The 22,966-nt window shown below is 53.0% G+C and overlaps 4 protein-coding genes across 4 annotated transcripts; 2 read left to right on the top strand and 2 right to left on the bottom strand.

Annotated features, from left to right (window-relative positions):
- Positions 1-8: 8 nt before the first annotated feature.
- ATEG_01005 (uncharacterized protein) lies at positions 9-1,105 on the bottom strand (the record flags this gene model as incomplete). Its single annotated transcript, XM_001208370.1, has 2 exons — positions 9-65; positions 98-1,105. 2 exons carry the CDS (start codon positions 1,103-1,105, stop codon positions 9-11), a joined length of 1,065 nt encoding a protein of 354 aa, XP_001208370.1.
- Positions 1,106-2,547: 1,442 nt separating this feature from the next.
- On the top strand, positions 2,548-3,295 carry ATEG_01004 (uncharacterized protein; the record flags this gene model as incomplete). Its single annotated transcript, XM_001208369.1, has 2 exons — positions 2,548-3,081; positions 3,155-3,295. The coding sequence occupies 2 exons, from the start codon at positions 2,548-2,550 to the stop codon at positions 3,293-3,295; spliced, it is 675 nt and encodes a 224-aa protein (XP_001208369.1).
- Positions 3,296-5,972: 2,677 nt separating this feature from the next.
- On the top strand, positions 5,973-7,743 carry ATEG_01003 (putative MFS maltose transporter; the record flags this gene model as incomplete). Its single annotated transcript, XM_001208368.1, has 4 exons — positions 5,973-6,191; positions 6,241-6,719; positions 6,775-7,112; positions 7,163-7,743. 4 exons carry the CDS (start codon positions 5,973-5,975, stop codon positions 7,741-7,743), a joined length of 1,617 nt encoding a protein of 538 aa, XP_001208368.1.
- A 191-nt stretch (positions 7,744-7,934) lies between these two features.
- ATEG_01002 (uncharacterized protein) lies at positions 7,935-22,867 on the bottom strand (the record flags this gene model as incomplete). Its single annotated transcript, XM_001208367.1, has 2 exons — positions 7,935-21,215; positions 21,269-22,867. 2 exons carry the CDS (start codon positions 22,865-22,867, stop codon positions 7,935-7,937), a joined length of 14,880 nt encoding a protein of 4,959 aa, XP_001208367.1.
- Between the last annotated feature and the right edge of the window lie 99 nt (positions 22,868-22,966).

Genomic DNA, 22,966 nt, shown 5'->3' with positions numbered 1-22,966 from the left:
ATATAACATCATGTGCCGTTATTAATCTCCAAAAGTGCTCCAAATAGCGTCTTAATGTCACCTTTCTGTGATCCCACATGAACATTCCTGGTATTACCTCTGTCTTAATTCCTCGTCCGGGCCTTGCATATGGCGGGTGAATAGACACAGCTCCCGGCCTGCCTGCCATTGCCCATGCCAAAAATGGAGTCCCAGTCCATAGGTGAATCCCACTCGTAGCTCGTGGATTGCAATCAATGACCACAAGCTTATCCTCGGTCTCGATGAAATCGAGACCAATTTGTCCATGTAAAGGGAATAAACCTGCAGCGAGCCGCTTCACATACTTCCTGACTCCTGGATGGCTGTAAGCTTCGAAATAAACGCATGAGCTGCCGTCGATCGTTTCAAGTACAGGGTACACCCCATGCGCTCGCAGAGATCCATGATCGAACACACTATACGAGCAATAGCGCGCACCGTGAATCCACTCCTGCGCGATGTACTGTGTCGTTTTGCTGACTTGAATATTGGGGATAGGATGTCCCGGCCGGATGTGGTGGACATTTGTATTCGCCCGCCCGAAAACAGGCTTCACTGCCCACTCTATACTTCGGTCAAGTTTTCGGATATCATCCATGCTCTCGCAAAGATATGCCTTGGGCACGTCAAGCCCAAATCCCTGCATCATTTGCGAGAACTCCCACTTGTTGTGCAAGAGCATAACCTTTTCCCAGGAAGGAGCGTATAACCGGTTCCGAATCAACGGGTCCTCGGATCCCGCCAAGTAGAACGCTTCCTCGTGTATGGGAATAATGACTTGTATTTTCCAAGATAAAACGGCTTTTTTCACGGCTTTGAGATATCCTTCGGGGTCGGTTCGTGGTGCAGGCACTCTTTTGCTTGCGGTCACCATTCGGGAAAATCGACATACATGGTAGCGCATAGGATCTACGCAGTACACGTTATATCCTGCCAGAGCGAACTGCCTAGCGATATCTAGGGAAACAGGGAAACGGCCATTGGTGAGGAGCACGTTAGGCGGCGAGCGGGGTGAGTTTTGGAGATTATTTTTATGTTGTAGTGTGCGGAACCGTGGATTTCTATCTTTTGTGCCCAGTGGCATTGTGGAATAAACCGACAACCTGTAGAAGCATTAACATATAGTAATCTCTAACAATAAGTACCAGTGTATAATGAAATGATGGCACAGTAGTGACCTTACGGAAAGCAAGGAGGAATATAATCGCAGAGAACGTACTGTACAATCAAAGGCGGAATGATTAATACCTAGGTAGAGTCTGGTACGTTGGGCCTTGCTACTTCTTTTTATCCTTCGCCCGGAATTCCCCGGGACGCGAAAGAGAAGGAGGGTGCTGGGAGCAGAAAGGAGGTTGCAGCCCTTAAGGCGATTCAAATCTCTGATAGGCAACTCGTTGGTGTCAGAGGAATAGCATACGAGCATGGCCAAAGGCTTCCTTTATAATCCAGAGGTTGGTGACGTCTGCTAATATGCGAAAGTTTATGGTGTAATGACGTGGGCTGGTCGTCGCTCTTGGATATGTCTGCCGTTTGTTTGCTAGTAACCAAGAGATGGATAGATAACATGGACGTTGACGGAATCACTAGAGAACCACAACTCGTTGAGTTAACTAAATAAATAACCGTGTTAGTTATAGATTTATTTATCAATCAATCCTACGCCGCTGATACATATTAGAAGATGCAGATGGAAAAGCATTGTTGCTCGGCTGCGTTGCCATCCGGGAAATGTTGTCTGAACCATGGATGAACGACCACTATCTTATGTGAACTCTAAACTAGTCAAGCCAAAGTTGTTTATTAATAATATCGGTTGCCACTGCGGAGAGGTTTCATTCAATGAAGTTCGCCCCTCATTAGAAACCTGACTTAGGCTTGCGATCCTCTGTCAGTCCATGAACCACTAGGTACAAATGCCTTCTGATACACAAAATATACCCTTATACCCTACCAGCCTCACATTGCTAGAGTATGTGGACTTCGCTTGGAAGTTAGTGGGTGCTTGTGAGTGTTACCCATCACCTAAAGATAGGCGTATAGAACTCCTAGCTCTAACATGCACATTTGCATACAGTGGCTACAGGCATTTCCGCCGCCGTAACATTTCCCTTCTCCAGGGAGAATGATTCCAGGTCATACAGAACTCATGTGACACATGCGGCGTTGCGAAAACTCACTTCAAGCCTTACCGTGCGACAGATACAGTGCGCAGCTCCTGTCAATTGTCTTCTGAGGTTTATCGTCTGCTCATAAATTGACGTTTCTTGTAGAATTACTACCACTGCAGCATCATATGAAAGCTTCACAACATCCAGAGGCATTGAGACGCAAACAGTAAAATGGGGGGAGACCGGAGAGGGTCACTGGGTTGGGAACCAGGATGCTTCTAATGTCTTGGTATGGTTTCATGGTAGGTCGAAGTCTCACTATTATGGGTCATCAGTATTCGAACTAGCTTCTAAAAACCTTCCAGGTGGGAACTATTATGCACCTGCCCATCCGGCCTATTTTGAATTCTTACAGAACATGGTCGATGCATTGCGCCAGTCGAATGTGGATTTTGCCATCTTTGTACCTTCATATTCACTCGCTCCCCATGCGCAATATCCTACCCAATTGCTCGAGGGGCTTCAGGTATTACGGTTTCTCATTGAGGAAGAGGGGAAGCTCGCCAAGAATATTGCCATTGGAGGTGACTCGGCTGGGGGCAATCTGGTCCTCGGAATTCTGTCACATATTGCGCATCCACATCCCGGAATATCTGAAGGTTTCATCCCAGACGAGCCGTTTGCTGGTGCGTTGATACATTGTCCTTGGGTAACATTCGATCAAACATGGCCATCTATTGAGCGGAACAAACACAAAGACTCTGTGCCGCTCCTCCCAAACAGTGTCCATGCTAAGTACTTTCTCGGCGATGCACCTTCGGACAATTACAATGAGCCGCTTAGTGCGCCTCCGGAGTGGTGGGCAGGCCTGAATGCACGTATGCTACTCTTACTCTCCGGCGAGGATGATATTATGGTTGATTCACATCATGCATTTGGGAAGATCCTTGTGGTATGTGTCCTAACTCTCTCGTTATGCAAAATTACCGCTATCCAAGACCAAGTGTACTAACTTCAGGTGGTAGTCTGCAAACCCATATAACACGGAAATGGTGGTGGCCGGAGGAGAAGGACACGTTGCTCCTGTGTTGGATCTGATGCTTGGAGATCGGAATGAGTTTGAGAGCAGCAAGAGGATGAAGCAGTGGCTATTATCATGCTTTTAGGTTGGAGAGACACATTCTTGCAGGTTCATAAGACGGAGCATACTTTATATCGCTTACCTTTTGCATATATGTGGCTTTTTTTCTTGACATTGGTCAAAATGCTTGTCCTTATAGATGTCTAAGGCTGTTGTGTTGCGGTAGTCCTTTAATGGCATAGAGAAATCGGAATAATGTCACAATATCGTCCACGTCTCAGATGAAATAGGTCAGTTCAGCAGTCAATAACTGACTACCTTTTGAGTTTCTGAGCGTATAGTGCGGTGAGTGATCTTCTACAACGATAAAGTAAATATAGGTGGACCCAAAAGGGCTGGTATATATCCAATCAGCCTTCCATCCGATGCTGAACTATGCAAGTTTCCATAGAGATTCCCCATTTGGAGATATTATGGATTTTGTATTCGACACATAGCATCAGAACCTAACACCTGGGACGGTGATTCAAGATGCCCCGTTGGATGCCAGTTAATTTATCTTTTATTATCTCTATGAAGCCAGCAGCCCGTGCAATATACCTGTAGAATTCTCATTGTGATGTAAGCAAATCTGGAGACCTACATCACTGAGGGAACGTGCTGGTTTTGTTTTAGTAAGGTGCTGCTGGATTATGGTAACAAGCCCTTCCTAGGGTTTAAGTTTTGAAGATGTTTAGATGCGCGAGAGATATACTCCTTAATTTAAGAACAGAGATTCATGATAGTAAGGGTGCGTAGTAGGTAGAAAAGCTTCAATCTCATCGTTAAAGTGAAACTTTTCTAAGGTGAAGCTCACTGCCTGCCCGCCTTCCAGTGCTAGTATAGACGACTATAGGATTTTCACAGCTAATAATACCAGCATACTCTGTCAAGGGGAGTGACCAAGGAGGACCAATGGGTTGATTGTGGGTGCGGCCCCGAAGACCCCTCTAGAGCAGCCAGGCTAGTCCCAAAGAGGAAATTTAGAAGCCTGAGGCTCGACCATCTTTTATCCCTGCATTAGTCAGGTTAGTATAGGACTCGATGGTTTGAAAGCATGGTTTACGCATTATTTAATTTGCTGATTGGTAGCTGACTGTGGCCAAGTATGCCGGTATTCCGATCGATCGTTGTTCAATGGATGTGTTTTATGCACCTTGTTCTTTGTCGTGGTTCCTCTTTTCCCTCTTCTGTAGCCCGCTCTTCCTGATCCGGTGTGAGATATATATCATTGCGTCTGTATGATAGAAATTGTGCATGATAAGAACTGCACCGGCGGTAAACCCCTAGCTTCTTGCGTCTGTTACTTCCATATCCGCGAGACAAGCGTTGGACGTGGAATACCAGGAGGCTATGACCACAAGTTGTATCTTATTTGAGTTCCTTCAAAGCTACCTAGCCCTAGAAAGACAGGAGCTGACTTTGGAAATTTCTCGCTTCGAAGACGTTCTTTCAACCGAAAATACTGCGGAATAATTGGACATCAACCTTCAATTGGGAGTCGGAACCAGTGGGGCGCAGAGGAGATTCACGATTCCCCGGCCAAAATAGGCCATCTGCCCTCAATGGATCGGAGATCACTTGAGCCATATGACAAAAAGCTAGTTATCTCAAAGCTTGGAGGTTGATGGATCTTGGACAAAGAGAAGGATATGGGCTGATCTGCAGTGGTCCGTCGTGGCATGGTCTTAGGGCTGCCACCACCACTTTAGGCAGGACGCAGCTGCCGTGACTACAAATAGCTGCGCCTACTCCCATAGTTAGAGAATAATTATCCCACTGGTAGCTTAATCGAAGGTCTCAAATGTGACGAGGAGTCACATATACCGTACTTCTTTTTTTATGCAACCTTTGGAATTTTCTGCACAATTTGGTGGGTACGATTTCATGTTGGGTTTTCTCTTTTCTCTATTATTATTGGAGGAGATTCGGGATCCGTCCGGGGTTGTGGCGCGGGGTAGTGACTGTCCGGGGTAACACTGGCCGCGTCCATCGCGCCGCGGATGAAATGACACCGAGCCGTGTCTGACTGTGGGAGCCATCAGTTTCTTTAGGGATGGATAATATTTATGTTGCATCCCGCACATCCAGTTGCTCCTCCTGAGCATGGGACTATGGTATTCTACAGATCCAGATATAGAGAGACCAAGTATTATGAGCACCCGACTTCATATTCCAACATTCTGAATGCATTTACCCGGGGGACTCGATCTCCGGAGTCAAGCCCAGCGCTAACGAAGAATTTAGTTAGTGCTTATCCTCTCCCGGCCCCTCGGTCCAATTGACTTGCTCATTATGATAGGCCCAACAGGACTGAACCCGCCGGACAGGGAATCACGAGGGTCGGGGGGTTTCAGAGTGTACTGTACAACCAGGATGGAGGATTCTGGCCTCTCCGCTGCGCCCCAAATCAGGCAATTCTCCGGCGAATCGAACGCCACCAAATTGCCACTGCAGCAGACCCCCTAAAGAAACCAGTGCATTTCCTGCCCGACTAGTACCTATCGGATGACTTCGCTCGACACGAGCCTACCATAATCAAGGAACGCTGCTACCGTAGTGCCCGGTTAAATAACCCTTTCAAAGTCCGGAGCAAGCTTCACTGAATTAAGATAAGATCCGTATCCCCATGTCGACCGTGTTGCCGTAGGTATAAAGAACTGAAACCCCCAGCCCTGCCTGCGTCTCCTTTTAATCACCCGCTTCTCTCAGACATTGTCAACATGGGTAGCGACATCGCAGAGAAGGAGACCTCGGCATTGGAGGTCGAGGCGCACGCCCCCTCGACGGGCGGACCTGTCTACGATGTCGACGAGAAGGTCGACTACGACAGATCGGGCGCCATCGATGCCGAGAAGGTCGAACATGATATGACTGTGCTCCAGGCTGTCAAAGCCTATCCCGCAGCCAGCTGGTGGGCATTCCTGATGTCATGCACCATTGTAAGCTCTTGTCCATGATTGGCAGATCATTTCTCTAACGTTGCGATAGATCATGGAGTCATACTGTGTCTTCTTAATGGGACAGTTTGTAGCCATGGATCAATTCGCCCGGCATTTTGGCGTACGCAGCACAGTCAAAGACGAGTGGATTATCGAAGCTTCATGGCAGTCCGCATTCCAGTGCAGTGGGCCAGTTGGTGCCTTCATCGGTGTCTTCATCGCAGGTCCCATTACCAGTTGGATCGGATATCGATGGGCAACCATTGGTGGTCTCATGTTCTTGAACGCCTTCATCTTCATCTTCTATTTCGGCAACAGCCAGGGGGTGCTTTTAGCGTCCCAGATCCTGGAAGGCATTCCGTGGGGCATTTTTATCGCCAATGCACCCGCCTACTGTTCCGAAATTGTGCCAATGAGATTGAGGGCTCCAGCGACGCAGATGTTGCAGATGTTCTGGGCCATTGGATCGATCATCGTCGGTGGTATCACTTACCACTACCAATCCAGGCCGGACGCATCATCGTACAGGTTCGTCCGCTGACATCGATGCCATCGAGAAGCATTGTACTGACAGTCATCCCAGAGTTCCCATTGCACTCCAGTGGATGTTTCCTACTCCCCTCGCTATCCTGATTTTCATTGCGCCTGAATCACCCTGGTGGCTCGTACGTAAGGGCCGTCTGGCTGAGGCAGAGAAGGCTATCAAACGCCTCGGGCGCGCGAGTGCGAATGAGAATCCCGCTGACGCAGTCGCCATGATGCGTCGCACGATCGAACTCGAGAAGAACGAGAAGAAGCCCAGTCTCGTGGAGCTGTGGAAGGGGACCGATCTCTACCGCACATTGATTGTGTGCGGTGTGTACGCATCTCAGAATCTGACGGGAAATCTGATTGCTAACCAAGCTGTTTACTTTTTCAAACGTGAGTCCTGCCATTTCCTGTGACCTCGCAGCAGACTAACACCAATTCAGAGGCCGGCATGGTGGAAAACACCGCATTTGCGCTTGGTCTCATCACTTCTGCCCTCCAGGCGGTAATGGTGATGCTCTCCTGGATCTTGACCACATACGTCGGCCGACGCACCATCTACGTCTACGGTCAATTAATTAACTGTGTATTCTTGATCGCGCTCGGTATTGCGGCATCAGTTGGCCGTAGTGACGCGGCTAGCAATGCGCAGGCATCACTTGGCTTGATCGTCTCCGTCCTGTTCTGCTTGGGACCTGCCCCTGCTTCATGGGTCATCATCGGCGAGACTTCTTCCGTTCGTCTCAGGCCACTCACAACCGGCATTGGAAGAGGTGCCTACTACGTCGTCAATATTCCCTGCATCTTCCTTGCCAGCTACATGCTCAACACTGATAAATGGGACCTGGGCGGCAAGAGCGGGTACGTCTGGGCTGGTACAGCCTTTATCTGCACCGCCATGGCTTGGCTCTGGGTTCCGGAGATGAAGGACAGATCCTTCCGTGAGATCGACATTCTGTTCCGCCGTCGTGTTCCTGCTCGGAAGTGGAAGCAGACAGTCGTCGATATCCGCGATGACGAGTAGATGGAAATTGGTGTGCTTCTGATTGTTTGGGGATGAATGGTAGAGATGAGTACCTTAGTTACATGTAATTATTTTAAGTTGAATGGCTGGTTTCGAACGAGGGCGATGGTTCGCATGTTATTATATATAGTAGAATGGACCTTGTCAGTGGCCGTGAATCTGGAGTAACCACACAATGCCCCATCATTACTTTACCGACTACGAGATCCCCGCATGAACAGCGCAGGTGTAGAATCTGATCCATACGGCCCAGCGATGAATCCTGTCCGCACCAGATAACTAAGCGTCCCAGCAATGGATTCCCGCACCGATGTGCTGCTCACTGTATGATCCACTTGGTCTGCCGGGAGAGGCAACCCGAGATGTTGATCAGCCACGTCTAGAAAGTGCATAACTGGCCACATGGGATGCTTCTCGCCGCCCTGATCGACTGATGCGCGGAGGATTGACATGAAATCGTCACGGGGAAGCGGTTGCAGCTCACGTTGCAGCGTTTCCATGATGACACACCAGAACTCGGCAACAGTGATCCCATCATCCACTGTTAAAAATTTGCCGCTGGGCGGCCCGTGGAGGGTCACGTCGAGGATCTGGCGTGCAATGCCCTGCCGACCAGCCACAAATAGCCAGTTCGCGCGATCGCTACCGTTGAAGAAGCCTAGCTGGACGCACGCCGACACGTAGCGCCACAGGAAGTCGTCCAGGTTGGCAACCCCCACGTCAGCGTCGCCGATGATGTATCCGGGAGTTATGATCGACATATAGTGGTTGGATCCGTGCATGCGACTGGCGTAATCCCGGACCAATAGCTCTGATAGCGTCTTAGACTGAGCGTATCCGTTCGTCGCCGGTAAGGCCTTGAGGAGACGGTGTGGTAGAGCGGATTGCGGCTCAAACGTGCGAAGGCCACCAGAGACGTAGCAGAAACGACTACCTGAGTGAGCAGCCGCCGCCAGAAGGTCCAGGGTGGACAGAACATTCGCCGCTCGAAGAACGGGGTAGGGGGCGTTCCAATGCACCCGGGCCCCATTGTGGATAATGGCGTCGACAGAACCCCCATATCCTGTAAGCCGTGCCCACTGATGCTCTTCCAAGCCGAGCCGGGAGCTGGCGAGATCTCCGCGCCAGACGATCAGTTTGTCCGCATAGCTCTCCTGCCACCATCCTAGTGCTCGAGCTATGTTCTCTACCCTCTCTCGAGCACTCGCCACTGTGGGGGCCCGGACCAACGCGATTACTTCATGGAGCTCAGGAGACATCAGCAGTTGATGTAAAATCTCACTGCCTAAGTATCCTGTGGCACCTGTGACAAGGACGGAGCGTACCGATTGCGTGTTCGCTCCATCACGGCGGCGGATCCCTACACGCGATGCGAGTTCGGACCTGAGCAGATCCCATTCTTGGACGAAATCAATGCTGTGGGCATCCAATTCCTCCCCGACCTGGGCTTGTTCAATCCATCGCGCCACACGGCCCACAGTCATCCCGTCCCTGGATAATGCAGCAATCGGAATATTAACACCATAGCGACGGTGAATTGACCTCCCCAGCCCGATAACGCTAATGGAGTCGATGCCAGCTCGCGCTAAATCTAGGTCCTTGCCTCTCAGTACATCACGATCCTGGACCGGAAGGTAATCAACTACTAGCCGGTTGACCTCTTGCGCCAGGGTGTCCTCCGCATCCAGCATCGGCGAGGCATGATATCCCATGCTGCCGTCGACTCGACAAGCGCTTGCCTGTTCAACAGAGAGGTTCTCGACCCAGTTTTGCATGCGAACCCGGTCAACCTTGCCCGAGCGCAGCATGGGGATGGCCTTCATGATGATGAGGGCGGCAGGCATCATGTGGCTCGGAACTTTGCTGGCCAGCCGCTCCAGAATCGGCTCTGTCATGAGGACATCCGGGAGGGGCTGCAATTCACTGTCCAGATTCTGGGGTAGACCTTGCGGCTGAACCAGGGCTACAATTTGCTTCAGAAACGGGCCTTGTTTGGGGAACACGCAGAGCGACAACGACAGGGACGAATCCAGTGAGAGATGGTATTCGATTTCTCCAAGCTCGACTCGCTGTCCGCGCACTTTGACTTGAGTATCTCGACGACCAATGATGGTGATTGTGCCATCGGAGTTGTATCGGCCTAGATCCCCACTGCGGTAGACGCGACGGGGAATCCAGGTGGTATCGGCCATCGCGTCTCCGTCCTTAGCCCAAGTGGGATGCTCGATGAAGCTGCTTCGCGTCTTCTCCTGGTCGCCCAGATACCCTCGGGCTAGATGTGGACCAGAAACAAGAAGCTCGCCAACACAACCTATCGCGGCGAGGCAATGCGGATCATCGGGCCGGGCAATCCAAACGCGCTCGCCAATTGGACGGCCTATGTTCCCCGGCTCATGCTGAAACCGTGCTACGTCGTCGTTAACAACGGAATGGGCACAGCATTCGCTGGGGCCCCAACCATTAAGTACTCGGCGACCTGCCCACTGTGTGACACTGCGGACAGTTAATGGTTCTCCCCCGAGGGCCACTGTTCGCAGGCCCGGTACCTCCTCGGGGTTGAGAAGGATGCTGAAAGATGGGGTGAAAAAGGCCCAGTTCACCTTCAGGCTGCGTATTGTGGCAGCAAGATCCCCGAGTCTGTCCGCCTCTGATGGGATACATATACAGCCGCCCAAAGCCAGGGTGCACCAGATCTCCTGTATACTGACATCGTACGTGAAGGCGGCAAACTGCAGCACCCGCGACTCATGATCCATGTACATCGTACGCCCTACATCCAAGGCTGTGGTCGCAACAGAGGCGTGTTCCATCATGACTCCCTTGGGTTCTCCAGTGCTTCCGGAAGTGAACAAGATATAAGCCAAATTGTCCGGACGTGTTCGCGGCAATTCAGGAGAATGCGGAACCGGTGCAGACAGCATTATGGTATCGTGGTCGACGACCATGTGGCCATATCCAAGGCTACTTGCCAGAGCCTCTGTAGAGGGACCGCACAGGATAACGGGTGGGGTAAGCTGTTGAACAATGCTTTGAAGTCGGACGGGAGGACTTGATGGATCCAGCGCGACGTAGCAGCTACCGGCCATGAGGATTGCCATCATGGCTACAATAGCAGAAGACGATTTATGGAAGCAGACTGGAATTGCCACCTCAGGACCAGCTCCAAGATGAATCAATTCCATAGCGAGATGCTCGCTGGCCGCCTCCAATTCCTGATAAGTGAGGGAAGCGTCCCAGGCTTCAATCGCTGGGCTATCCGGCTGGATCTGGGCTTGTTGCCGAAAAAGATGATGCAAGCACTGGTCAACCCGTTCAGAGCCCTTTCCATTCCATTCTTGTAGCGTTTGAATATCTTCCTGCCCCAGCAGTGTTATGTCAGCGAGAGGCATCCTGAGGTCTGATCTGAAGAACGTTTGGAGGACATTGGAGAAATGGCGCAGAAGCCGCTGAGCTTGCGTTACGTGTATCAGATCTGGATCATAATGGGCCAGCAGCTGAATCTCCTGGTCAATGGAGATACACTCCATGGTAAGAGGAACTCCCTCCGCCATGGAAGGTTCCATATGTTGACGGATCCCCAACTCCTCGAGAGCGTACCAAGGGGCTTTCTGTGATGACTCTGGCTGCACGACAAGCACATTTTGTGTCTGGAATACCTCAGAGAGCCTGGGAACAGCTCGCTTAATGTTCTGTAAGCCAAAGTGCTGGAATGGGAGTACGTCGAGTGAATGGCGCTGCACTGTTTCCAGCAAGCATCCAAGATCCCAATTCGCTTCAATCCGCAGTCGAACAGGAATTGTGCAGATGGTCGGACCAAGCATGGAAGCTGAGGCAGCTGCGATCTGATCACGGCCAGACAGGGTCATACTAAACAAGACATCCCTAGTGTTGCAATACGAACCCACAAGGAAAGCCCACGCAGCTTTAATGACGTTGGCGGGTGTGATACCCGCCTCTCGGGCCCGCGTGGGGTCGACAGGTACGACATGGCCGAGCTTCTCGGTACCGCACGTCTGGTGACTGTGTTTGACCGGAACTGGGAAATCGCAGGATTCAGCGTCCTCCAGTTGTGACCGCCAGAACTCGATCGATGCGGGGTCAGTGGGAGGTCGTACGGTGTGTGAAATGAACTGCTTAAACGAGTTCGGGCCACTGTTACTTGAAGCATTAGGATCGCGATACAATAACACTACTTGCTCAAAGATGAGTGGCAGGGACCATCCATCGTAGACGGCGTGATGTGCTGTCCAAACGAAAAGTAACCGGCCGTCCTCTTCGCGAACCAGCGCATGTTTCGTCAGCGGGGCACCCATTGCACCACTGGCGGGCTCGGCTGACAAGTAGTTATTGAGGCCGTCAACTGCTTCCCACTCGTGGAGCTCCTTTCTCAGGAGCACTTGGTATGTCCCTTTCCCGGGTATATGAACGATACGGGTGCGAAGGATAGGATTCAGATCGCTCAAACGTTGCCATGCACGCTGGAAACGGTCCAGGTCGAGTGACGGTGGCAACAAAAAAATATGTCGTGAGATATAGAGATTAGCCCGATGCGTGGAGAAGCTGTAAAAAGCCTCCTGCAAGGCTGTACAAGGATAGACGTCCTCAATATTACTGGACGACAGCTGATACTCTCGCGCGATCCCATCCAGAAGGAAAGTAGAGAGCAAATCCGTGCCATTAGGCTCGTCCATCTCGCTAGCTTGCAGCGAGTTAGATGAGATGGTGAGCGCCATGTCTGCGAGGCGCGGAGCCTTCAGGATCCCTGGGACTGTGAGGGGGATGGCTTTCTGATGTGCGAGGAGGCTGAGTTTCATGGCAGATAATGAGTCTCCGCCCAGCGCGATGAAACTGTCGTCAGGGGAAAGGGAACGTTGGGCGTCTAGGGAGAGCGCTTGTCGCCATAAACCAGCCAGTTCCAGTTCGGTCGCCGTCTTCAGGGGTCGAACAACTGGTACATGCTCATACCCTTGGTACTGTGACATATCCTGTGCACTCAGCTGCCTAAGCAGCTGGCGGCATTGCGAGCGATCAGCTTTGCCGTTTGGTCCTCGCGGCATCTGGGCCAATGGGATAAAGTATCGAGGAATCATATATCCAGGCAGTTGTTGGCCCAATCGATGACGAAGTCTCGGCCACAGTAGTCGCCATCGCTTCAGGATGTGCAATCCGGCAAGATAGGCCACGACACATGGACCAGATTCCATGTCAACAAGGTCAACCGCAACAGAAGTCCGGGAAGTGTGCTCACGCGCTAGTGCCTGGAGAATCTGTTGCTCAATCTCCCCCGGCTCCACTCTAACACCGTGCACTTTCATCTGGTTGTCTTTGCGACCAACAAACTCCAAGGAACCGTTGGACGTATATCGAACCAGATCGCCTGTTAAGTATACCCGGCGAGAGGTGTTCGCACCGAAACAGTCAGAAAATGCCCTCATCCACTCCAAATGCTCGGGAAACGCAGCTCTCGTCTTCTCTTCATCAAGATAACCCCTCGCGAGGCTTCTACCTCCCAAGGCCAGTTCTCCAACGCAGCCGACAGGGGCCAGATGATGGGGGTTCTCTGGGTCAAGGATCCAATGCTGGCCACCAATGGGGCAGCCGATATTTGCGATGGATGTCCGGGTAAGATCAGGATTCAAGGAGGCGCAGATGGTGCCTTCTGTCGGACCGTAACCGTTCATCACACGTAACACCGGGTTGATTGTACGCAAGCGCACGAGGTCTTCCTTCAATACGGCTTCTCCGGCATAGACGAGACAATGTAGCGCTCGTATGCTCGTCTGTTCGAGCAGGCGCGATACTGTCGGGGTGAGAATGGTGATGTTCACTTTAAACGAAGTGATGAAATCCGAGAGAGCGCTAGTCCGCTGAGTATCGGACGGCACACAAAGTGTGCCACCATACCAAAGAGTTGCCCAGTGCTCCATGGCATGCGCATCCCATTGATACGAGGAAAATTGCAACGTGCGAGTATGAGAATTCATCTCCATTGCCATTCCACACTCTTGAACGACGGTGGTTAGGGCCATATGGTCCACCAGGACACCCTTGGGGATCCCTGTCGACCCACTAGTAAATATGGTGTAGGCCGTTGAGCCCATGGATGCAGGGGTGGTGAGGGATGAGCCCGCAGTTGTTGCGACAATGCTACTGCTACCCATGACCACCACGGGAATCTGGAGCGGGCGAGCAAGTGCCTGTGCCGTCTCGGCGAGTGGCGCAGACGACATAATAGCTGTGCATTGGGACGTCCTAAGTACCTCCATCGGTCGCTCCGGAGGCTGTTCCCCGTCCAGAATGAGGTATCCCGCGCCCGCCTTCCAGGTGGCTAACATCGCAACAACGGCCCATTTGGACTTTGCGAACAGCAGCGCTACCAGGTCACCTGGGTTCACCCCGCCCGCTTGGAGTCTTTGGCTCCATATGTTGGAAAGGCTGTCCAATTGCCTGCGTGTCCACTGCCCATCCCATGCGTCCACGCAAACTGTCTCTGGCGATTCCCTAGCCAGCTGGCTTAGACGCATTGGGACTGTGAGTGTCGGAACAGGCTTTCGCAGGGCTCTCTGTTGCCAGGTGCGGATGGTCAATTTATCGCGGTCGCTAAACGGCGAAACTGTAGCGACTGTCTGGGGATTGCCGTGTATCATGATCTCTTGCAACCGCTGTAGTGTAGTTCTGAAGTGCGCCATGAGGCTTCGGATATAGTTCCGCTCCAATATCGCGCTGTCAAAGATGGCTTCTAGAACTGTTTCGTCCCCGTCTAACCACAACTGCAGGGTCAGAGGATACGACTGGATCATCTCTCCTCCCTGTACCTCAAGCACCAGCGAGTCGCTGGGAGAGCGAAGCGGAGCCTGTTTATTCGGCTGCACGACTAGTAGCGTCTGAAAGGCACAGGCTTGTCGCGGCGCCTCGCCCAGATTCCGGATGGCGGAAAGCCCTATATGTGCGTGAATCATTGCCTCTGTAGCCCGGGATTGAAGGGTGTGGATAAATGCGTGGACTGTCTGCTGCCCATCAATGGAGACAGGGAAGGGTATAGTGGCCAAGACGGGTCCAACCATATGATCAATGCCGGCAATTGGAAGCAAGCGGCCTGATATAACATATCCGAAACAGACGCTAGAGCTTCCCGTGTGGCACGACATGGTGAGTCCCAGGGCTGCTAAAATTGTCGCGGCTGCGCTTATGCCGGAAGGTTTCACCGAGAGCTTGCAAGTTTCCGTCTGATACATAGATCTCCCATCAGTCGATGAGCGTGACCCTTGATGCAATGGGAACGACGACATCGTCTGCTGACTTAAGGATTCTCTCCAGAAAGACTCAGCAGCGGACACATCAAAACTAGTATCAAGATAGCGGATAAAGTCTTGGAACGCAGCTGATGGGGGTGTAGGCGGGGGGTTCGAGTTCTCGTAGAGCTGAATCACTTCCGAGAGGACTAGTTCTAGAGACCAACCATCGATGAGGGCATGGTGGATGGACCAGATGAACGTGGATTCATCATCGAAATGTAAAGCAGAGGATTCCCACCCTAGCATCTGACCGTTTTCCCCCTTGGGCGGAGCGTTCCAGGCAGGAGACCAATCCCGTATCACGGCTTGATAGATCCTCCCGAAAATGGAGACAAAGCGGCAGCGAAGCACGGCGTGGCGTTGATAGACTGTATGCCAGCACATTTGCCATCGTTTTCTGTCCAGGTTGCCATGTATCGCTACCCGGTATTTGGCAAAATACGCGTCGGACTCCTGGAAGGTCAGCGATACCAGAGCCTCCTGAAATGGAGTACAAGGGAGGATATCTTCAACCGCCGTGGTTGCTTCTCCACACTGTTCCGCTGCTTTACTGAGCCACTCTCCCCTACTCTCTGTGGGCACAAAGTGGAAGGGCCCCAGGTCTCTGCCTTTCTCGGCACCTATGGGTCTCGCTCGCACCGCCATGCTAGAGAGAATTGGACGCGTAAAAATTTCCTGCGCGCTTATTCGCAGTCCCTTCTTTGCAGCGAGTCCTACGAGTTTGATTGCCGAAAAGGAATCTCCACCGCTCTCGAAGAAATGACAATCAGGACCTATGATTGTCGGACTCAAATCCAACACACTGGCAAAGCAGTCCTGGAGAATCACTTCTTCTTTTGTCATCTTTATTGTAACGTTGGCTTCCCGCAGCCCTGCCAGCTGCTGGGGCTGCAGACGACTCGCTAGAAGGCGTAAATGCTTGCGGTCTGTCTTTCCTGAAAGGGTTTGGGGAAGACGTCGTATAGGCACAATTAGGGTTGGCACCATGTACGAGGGCAGGTCACGTGCCAGTTGAGCTTTTGCTCGAGCAAATTCAGCGCGCTGACCGTCATCTGGCACCAGGATCGAGTTATCCTCGTCCTCCATGATGTTGGCATCACATCCCACTTCAACAAATGCTGCGAGGGTCGCTCGCCGAGCTTTCCCGATGTGGACGATCTCCACTGCCAGATGAGGCCCTAAGCCCGCCTGAGCGAGGTGATATTCAACGTCTCGCAACTCGATCCGTTGACCACGGAGCTTCACTTGGGTGTCCCGCCGAGCCACGTAGTGCACATTGCCCGCTTCATCATACCGGACCAGGTCCCCTGTCCGGTAAAATCGCTGAAGGTGTTGATGTTCAGGAAAGTGTTGAAGCCACAAAGGTTTGCGGAGAAAGGCATCCGCCGTACGCTGGGGGTCGTTCAGATACCCTCGCCCGACGATGTGGCCGCAGATGAGCAACTCCCCGGTCTCCCCGACAGGCGCAAGTTTATCCGGGCTGCCAGCTTCGACAATCCAGGTTGACCCTCCCACTGGGCGCCCTAGGCTAGTGGGCGGTGTATCAGGACGAACGTGGGCGTGCATTTGCGCCAGCGTGGTACATTCCGAGGGCCCGTACACCATATGTAGGTCCACGCGGCCCGACCACATCTCAACCAACTGACGCGGAACGGGCTCCCCGCCCAAGACGAGACTTGAGAGTGTCGGAATTTCGTCGGGTTCCACCAACGAAGCCACCGTTGGAGTTAAGAATGACCAGTTCACATGAAGTCCGCTCATCGCCGCTCCCAGGTTGCTGATGCGGTCTGTCTCGGACGGAATGCATACGGTGCCGCCGAAGATGAGAGTCGTGAATATCTCCATAATACTGACATCGAAGGTGTAAGTGGAGAACTGGAAGGAGCGCGTTTGAGGGCCGAAGCCAATGATGCGCCCATGCTCCCGCGCGGCGGTCGTGATGTTACCGTGTTCCAAGACCACTCCTTTTGGCTTTCCGGTCGACCCAGAGGTATAAATGACACAGAACACGTTTGATGGTGACACAGTGGGCAGGGAAATCTCGCATGGGCTCCCCAGGAGATCCTCGATTCTGAGGCTTCGCATCGGGATCAGGGATGCTGTCGATGCCGCAGTCAGAATTGCTTTGGGGCCGCAGGTATCCACGATTTCCTGGATGCGAGCACTCGGATAGTTGGGATCAAGTGGACAGTAGCCAGCTCCCGCCTTAAGAATGGCCAGCAGGGCCACCACGGCCCACCGGGACTTGTCGACGCAGATGGCCACCAGATCTTCCTGCCCGACTCCAGCTGCGGCTAGATGATGCGCCATCCGGTCCGAGAGGTCCTCGAGTTGCTGATATGTCAGTTGGCCATCCCAGGCATCGACACTGGTAGCGTCCGGTGATTGCATGGCTGCGTGGCTGATGAGATCCTGAACGGAATGGGCGACCTGCTCTGGACAGTGCTTGTTCCATTTTCGGATCTGCTGGATGTCTTCCGCCCTGCAACGAGAGATATCTCCAATCTGTTGTCGTGCATCGCCCAATAAACTGTTGAGGACCGTCTCAAAGGCGTCACCCAGCCGGGCATGATCCTCAGGAGAGAGAAACCCTTGGCGGGATGTCATGGACACTCGAGCATACGAGGAAAAGACATCGACTTGAATGACAACATCATACTCGGTCAGCTCGTCAAGTCTGACTCGACGTATCGTAATATCCCCAGGCGCTGCTTCCCGATGCTGCTCTACGGTGAGTATTGTGTTGAACAGGGTTGCGTCTTGGACGCCAGCCCAGCGCTGGATGGCCCGTAGAGGTGCCCCTACGTGTGGGAGTGCCGCCAAATGCGCTTCCTGGCACATCTGCGCAGCCTCTACAACGGTCATGTCACTTCGAACGTGCAAAGTGTCCACTGTCGTGTAGATAGCCGGCCCCACGAGCGCTTGTGCCACCCCGTCCACTAGGCGAGCCCGATCCGAGAGTACCCATCCGAAGCACGGGTGCTCGTTACCCGTGTACCAAAACAGGACAATCCCCCATACGAGGTGAAAGAGCGTTGGCGACGTAATCCCTAGTTCAGCGGCGACAAAGTCTAAGGTCTTTTTGGGCCACGGCCCGAGGACGGTCGATAGTGGCTGTGTGCTCTCCGATGGTGCTTCTTTCGAACCGGGCAGGATCGTGGGCTCCATTTCCTGTAAGATATCCTTCCAGTAGGCGACGGTCACATCGGGGATCGATAGTGAAGATTGTGTGGTCGCGTAATCCGCAAATTGGGGAGCAACGGGGGTTTCTGGGTTGGCTGGGACATCGACCCTCAGGACTCTACCAAGATAACTGCTCATCTCGGCAGCGATTACTCCGAGAGAGGTGCCATCAATGAGGCTGTGACATACCTCCAGCCGCACATGTGTTACTGTGGCTTCGGAGAAGATTGTGATTTTATGCCGCGGCCGGTGTGGCAGGAACGGATCTTCCATCAGCGGTACCCCTGGTGCTCCTTCGATAACCTCGACGACTGGCTCAGTGGATTTGAGAACAACGTGTACAAGAAACGGATTCTCAGTTAAGCATTGGCAAGCCAGTGCACGAAGGATATCGTGCCGTGAAACAACGTGCTTCCAGGCATCGATCAACAGCTGCGGCTCAACCCCTTTCCCGGCGCGCGAGAACTCCCAGAGCACCGATACGCGGTAAAGGTTGGGATCCCGTTGCTGAGCCACAAGCATTCCTTCCTGCACGGGAGTGCAGCGGTATAATGCCTGGATATCACCATTTCGACTCAGGGCTACGTTGAAACCCTTAAGAGCGTCGAGCAAGGCAGTGAAGGAGGCCTCATCCAAGGACAGATGTGGGAAGTCGGCCCGTGTCAGGCGCAGTGTCGTCCCCTCCAAGTGCCTCCTGAGATGCTGTAGTGTGTCTCTCCAGAGGTCTGAGACCATCTCGACGCGAGCTTTTGCCTCCTGCATATGCCGGTTATAGCGCACAAACGCCCGGAGACATCCCCGGTCAACGGCAGTCTCGATCTCAAGTAGTCCGTATCGTGGTAGAGTAGGGCCGTCGAATGTGGCATCATACTTCCCCCAGGCTGTAGCCTGCAGGTGTCTGTCTTCACGCTCCAGTTCACGGTATCGACCGTGGAAGTTGAAGACCACTTCCGGTTGCCAGTGGTCTTTGAAAGGAGGTCGGATAGGCGCCGTCTTCGTATGGGTTGCAGCGAAGTATGGTCGGCCGTTGAGGGGGCTTGTCGTTCGAATGTATCTGGCCTGATTAATCTGCCCGACAATCCCGTTGGGTCTATCAAAGTGGAAAGGATACATGGTAGTGAACCACCCCACTGTCTGTGTGATATCTAGCTGGCAACCCTCCCAGGTCTCACGCCCATGACCTTCATTAAAAATGGTCAAGCTATCTCGATCCCCCAGAACCTTCAGGAAGGCATGAGCGAAGCAGCCCAGAAGGAGGTCGATTGGCTCCGTCCCCAGGGCATCGTTGACGGGACCCATCAGCTGACTCGTGATATCTTCATCCACTTCCCATGCCAGTTGGACCACGTCCCCATACTGGTTATGTTCTCCGTGGACTCCCCAGTACTGGTATCCATCGAAGAACGGAATGCACGGCCCCGTATACACCTCATCCTCGGCCTGCAGCGTGACCAATTGCTTGAGCTGCGCCAGCGTCCACTCCTGAAAGGAGGTGGACAGATGCATAGGGAGGATCTCGCCGTCCAGCAGTGAGTTCAATTCCTGGATCAGAATGCGCCAGGAGACCAGGTCCCCGATCAGGTGATGTGCGTGGATGTAGAGCATCTGGGTTCGAGAAGTTTGGCTCGAAACAAGCTCCACAGCGAGCAACGGGCCATTGGCGATGTCAAATGGCTGACTGGTTGACTCGACAACTGCTGAGATATTGTCAAGAGAATCCACTTCATGCAACGTATAGCGCCAGGAAGCTTGCACATCGGCCACAATCTTCTGGAACCACTGTGATCCTAGCTGAACGAAGCGAGCCCGCAGCATGGAGTGGCGCTGAACGAGCTCGTCCACCGATCTCCTCAAGGTCGTCGCATCCAGTGGTTTGCTGCACCTAAGCAGAAAGCCCATATTGTGATGGTGTCCGCCGTCCGGCCGCAGCCTAAAGTGAAGTTCCTGCATCGGGGACAGTGGGAGAGGAACGTCAAGCAACTCATTCCGTGGCCCCTGGCTGATCGGGGAGGCCCGTTGCTGCATAGCAATCCGCGCTAGGTCTTGCAGGGTCTTCGCTTCAAGTATCTGTTTCACGGTGACGGCAATACCATTCTGCCGTGCCAAACTCACCAGCTGCATCGCAGCAATCGAGTCCCCACCTAGTCGCAAAAAGGAACTGCCCAGGCTTATAGCTTCCGAGGGGATCACCAGAACCTGGCTCCAGTAGGAACGGAAGGTAGCCTCGACCGGAGACCAGGGGCTGTCGCCTGGCATCCTGGACGCACCGGCACTCACGAGGGAGACAGGTGCTCTTTCCAAGGCTTCAGCCCAAAGCTGCACGCTTTTGCGGTCAATTTTGCCGGACGCGGTCAGCGGGACCCGATGTAGTGGAACCCAGATCGATGGGATTAGTCGCTGTGGCATGCGCTCTAGGAGAAACTGTTGCAGCGTTGAGCCATCACAAAGCGGCTCTTCATCGATAGCGATTGCACCCTTTTGACCGGCACCATTGTGCAGGACTCGATTCCCGCTTATGGAGCAGTATACGAGGACGAGCCGCCTCGCAAAGACGCCACGGGAAGGATAGAGCGCTACGCAGGCAGTGACAAGCGGATGGTCCAGAAGATGGCCCTCCACCTCCTCAACTTCTAATCGCTGACCATGTACTTTAACCTGGGTGTCCTTGCGGGCCACAAATAGTACACTACCATCGCTGGCATACCGTACCAGATCTCCACTCAGGTAGACAGTGCCGGTCAGCGTAGAGTCCACCGACCTTCCTTCTGTTTTCCACGATGGAGCGGGTTTGAAACTCATCGCCGTCCGTTCCTGGTCGTTGAGGTATCCCTGGCCAACGATTGGCCCCTCCACCATGAGCTCGCCCACGGCGCCGATGGGTAAGAGCTTGGTATGATCATGCGGGTCGACGATGTATGTGCGACCACCGCATGGCCGGCCAAGACTCGCGGGGTTAGACTCTGCCGTCGCGAAGGGGTGGATTTGGCACAAGACCTACAACGTTAGCCTCTGGATGTTTCTTTTTCTTTCTCTATTGCGCCGCTCACCGTGCATTCACTCGGTCCGTAGACCAGATGCAAGTTGCGGTGGCCCCAACTCTTCAGATTGGAGTGGGTGACGGTCTCGCCTCCAATTATAAGCGTCGTCAGCGACGGCACCTCGTCGGGATTGAGCAAGGATGCAACCGTGGGCGTGAGAAAGCTTAGGTTGATGCGCATCTTGTCGATATAAGCGGCAAGCCTGTTCACCCGGTCGTCATCTGAAGGGATGCAGACGCAGCCGCCAAACAGCAGTGTGGTGAAAATCTCCAACACGCTCACATCGAAAGTGTGAGCAGCAAACTGTAGAGCGCGAGTGGACATGCCAAAATGTAACCGTTTCCCGTGCTCTATAGCGCTAGTCACAATCGCTTCGTGCTGGAGTACGACCCCTTTAGGCCTTCCTGTGCTCCCTGATGTAAACATCACCACCATTGGATCCGAGTCACTTCGTTCGGCCTGTATTGCATTCCACTGTGGCCAGCTTTCCTCGTTTTCGAATCTGGTCGATTGGCTCACACACATGACATTTAACCCTAATCTCTGCAGCCGCTCCCGGAGTGCAGCCGATCCGACAACGAGATGCGAATGGACGCGTCTCACCCCCTCCAACAGATGCGCATCCGATGTCGATGGGTCAAGAGGGACATACGCGGCCCCAGTCTTGAGCACCGCCAGGGCAGCCACGGGGAACCAAACTGTCTTCTCGCAGCAAAGCGGCACCAGATCACCCCTTCCAATTCCGAGAGAGATGAGCTTGATGCTACTCTCGGTAGCATAACGATCCAGCTCGGCGTAAGTGAGGCTGCCATCCCAGGCGTCGATCGCCACGCACTCACCTTTCGAGCGAGCAACATCATGTAGTAAAGCATCCAGATTTCCATGGGTCGCGGGGACCCCAGGACCATTCCAAAGCTCTATTTGCTCCCAGTCGAGGGTCGTGAAGAGATGTAGATCCACCACACGGCACTGGGGATTGGCAGTACTGATCTCCTCCACCGCCAAGCGAAGTCGATGGAGGAGCCTGCGGGCATCCGGGCCGGCCAGTCCCGACAGAGAACATTCGATACCAGCCTCGTCCTTTCCATCTTCCCAGTTAACCTTCAACCCCAGCCGCGTTTCGCCTGATAACACCCTTGCCTCGCAATCTACCGCAGCAGTTGAAAGCGTAATAGAGAGAACAGTCGAAAATGTCTTCATGCGGCCGATGCCATCCTCAGGGAGGCTCGATGTCGAAGATGAGTTGGGCCACGAAAACATCACGGATGACGACGACGACGATGGTGTTGTTGCCGACTCTGTAGAGTCTGAACCAGCTGGTACCATCTGGCCCATGCCAATGCCTTCTTCGAGTGTATCAATCGTTAGGTTCTCGTCGATCTCCACGCTAACTCTACCTTCCCCTCTTCCAGTGGAAAGGGTAAGGTGAAGCTCATTCGTGTCATACTTGTTCCCCGACGATAGGTGAATGGTGGTAACCCATGCCGCTACCAGCCGCCTCTCGATCTTCTTGCGTGCATCTTCGGAGCGGGCTTTGTTTAAACCACAGACCAGTCTACTCAGGCTACACTGCCATGAGTATGCAATAGTAGCCTTGCAAATGTCCATATTCGTTCTTGAAATCCCTAGGATACTCGTAATTCTGTCAGAAGAAATGAGAATGATCGTGTTTTGACTCTCAAATCACGCCATGAACCTATTTTGTTG

This window comes from Aspergillus terreus, genomic scaffold, assembly GCF_000149615.1.
Source record: "Aspergillus terreus NIH2624 scaffold_2 genomic scaffold, whole genome shotgun sequence".
Lineage (NCBI taxonomy): Eukaryota > Fungi > Ascomycota > Eurotiomycetes > Eurotiales > Aspergillaceae > Aspergillus > Aspergillus terreus.
Note: the sequence above shows the minus strand (reverse complement) of the source record. Positions and strands in the feature narration are given on the sequence as shown.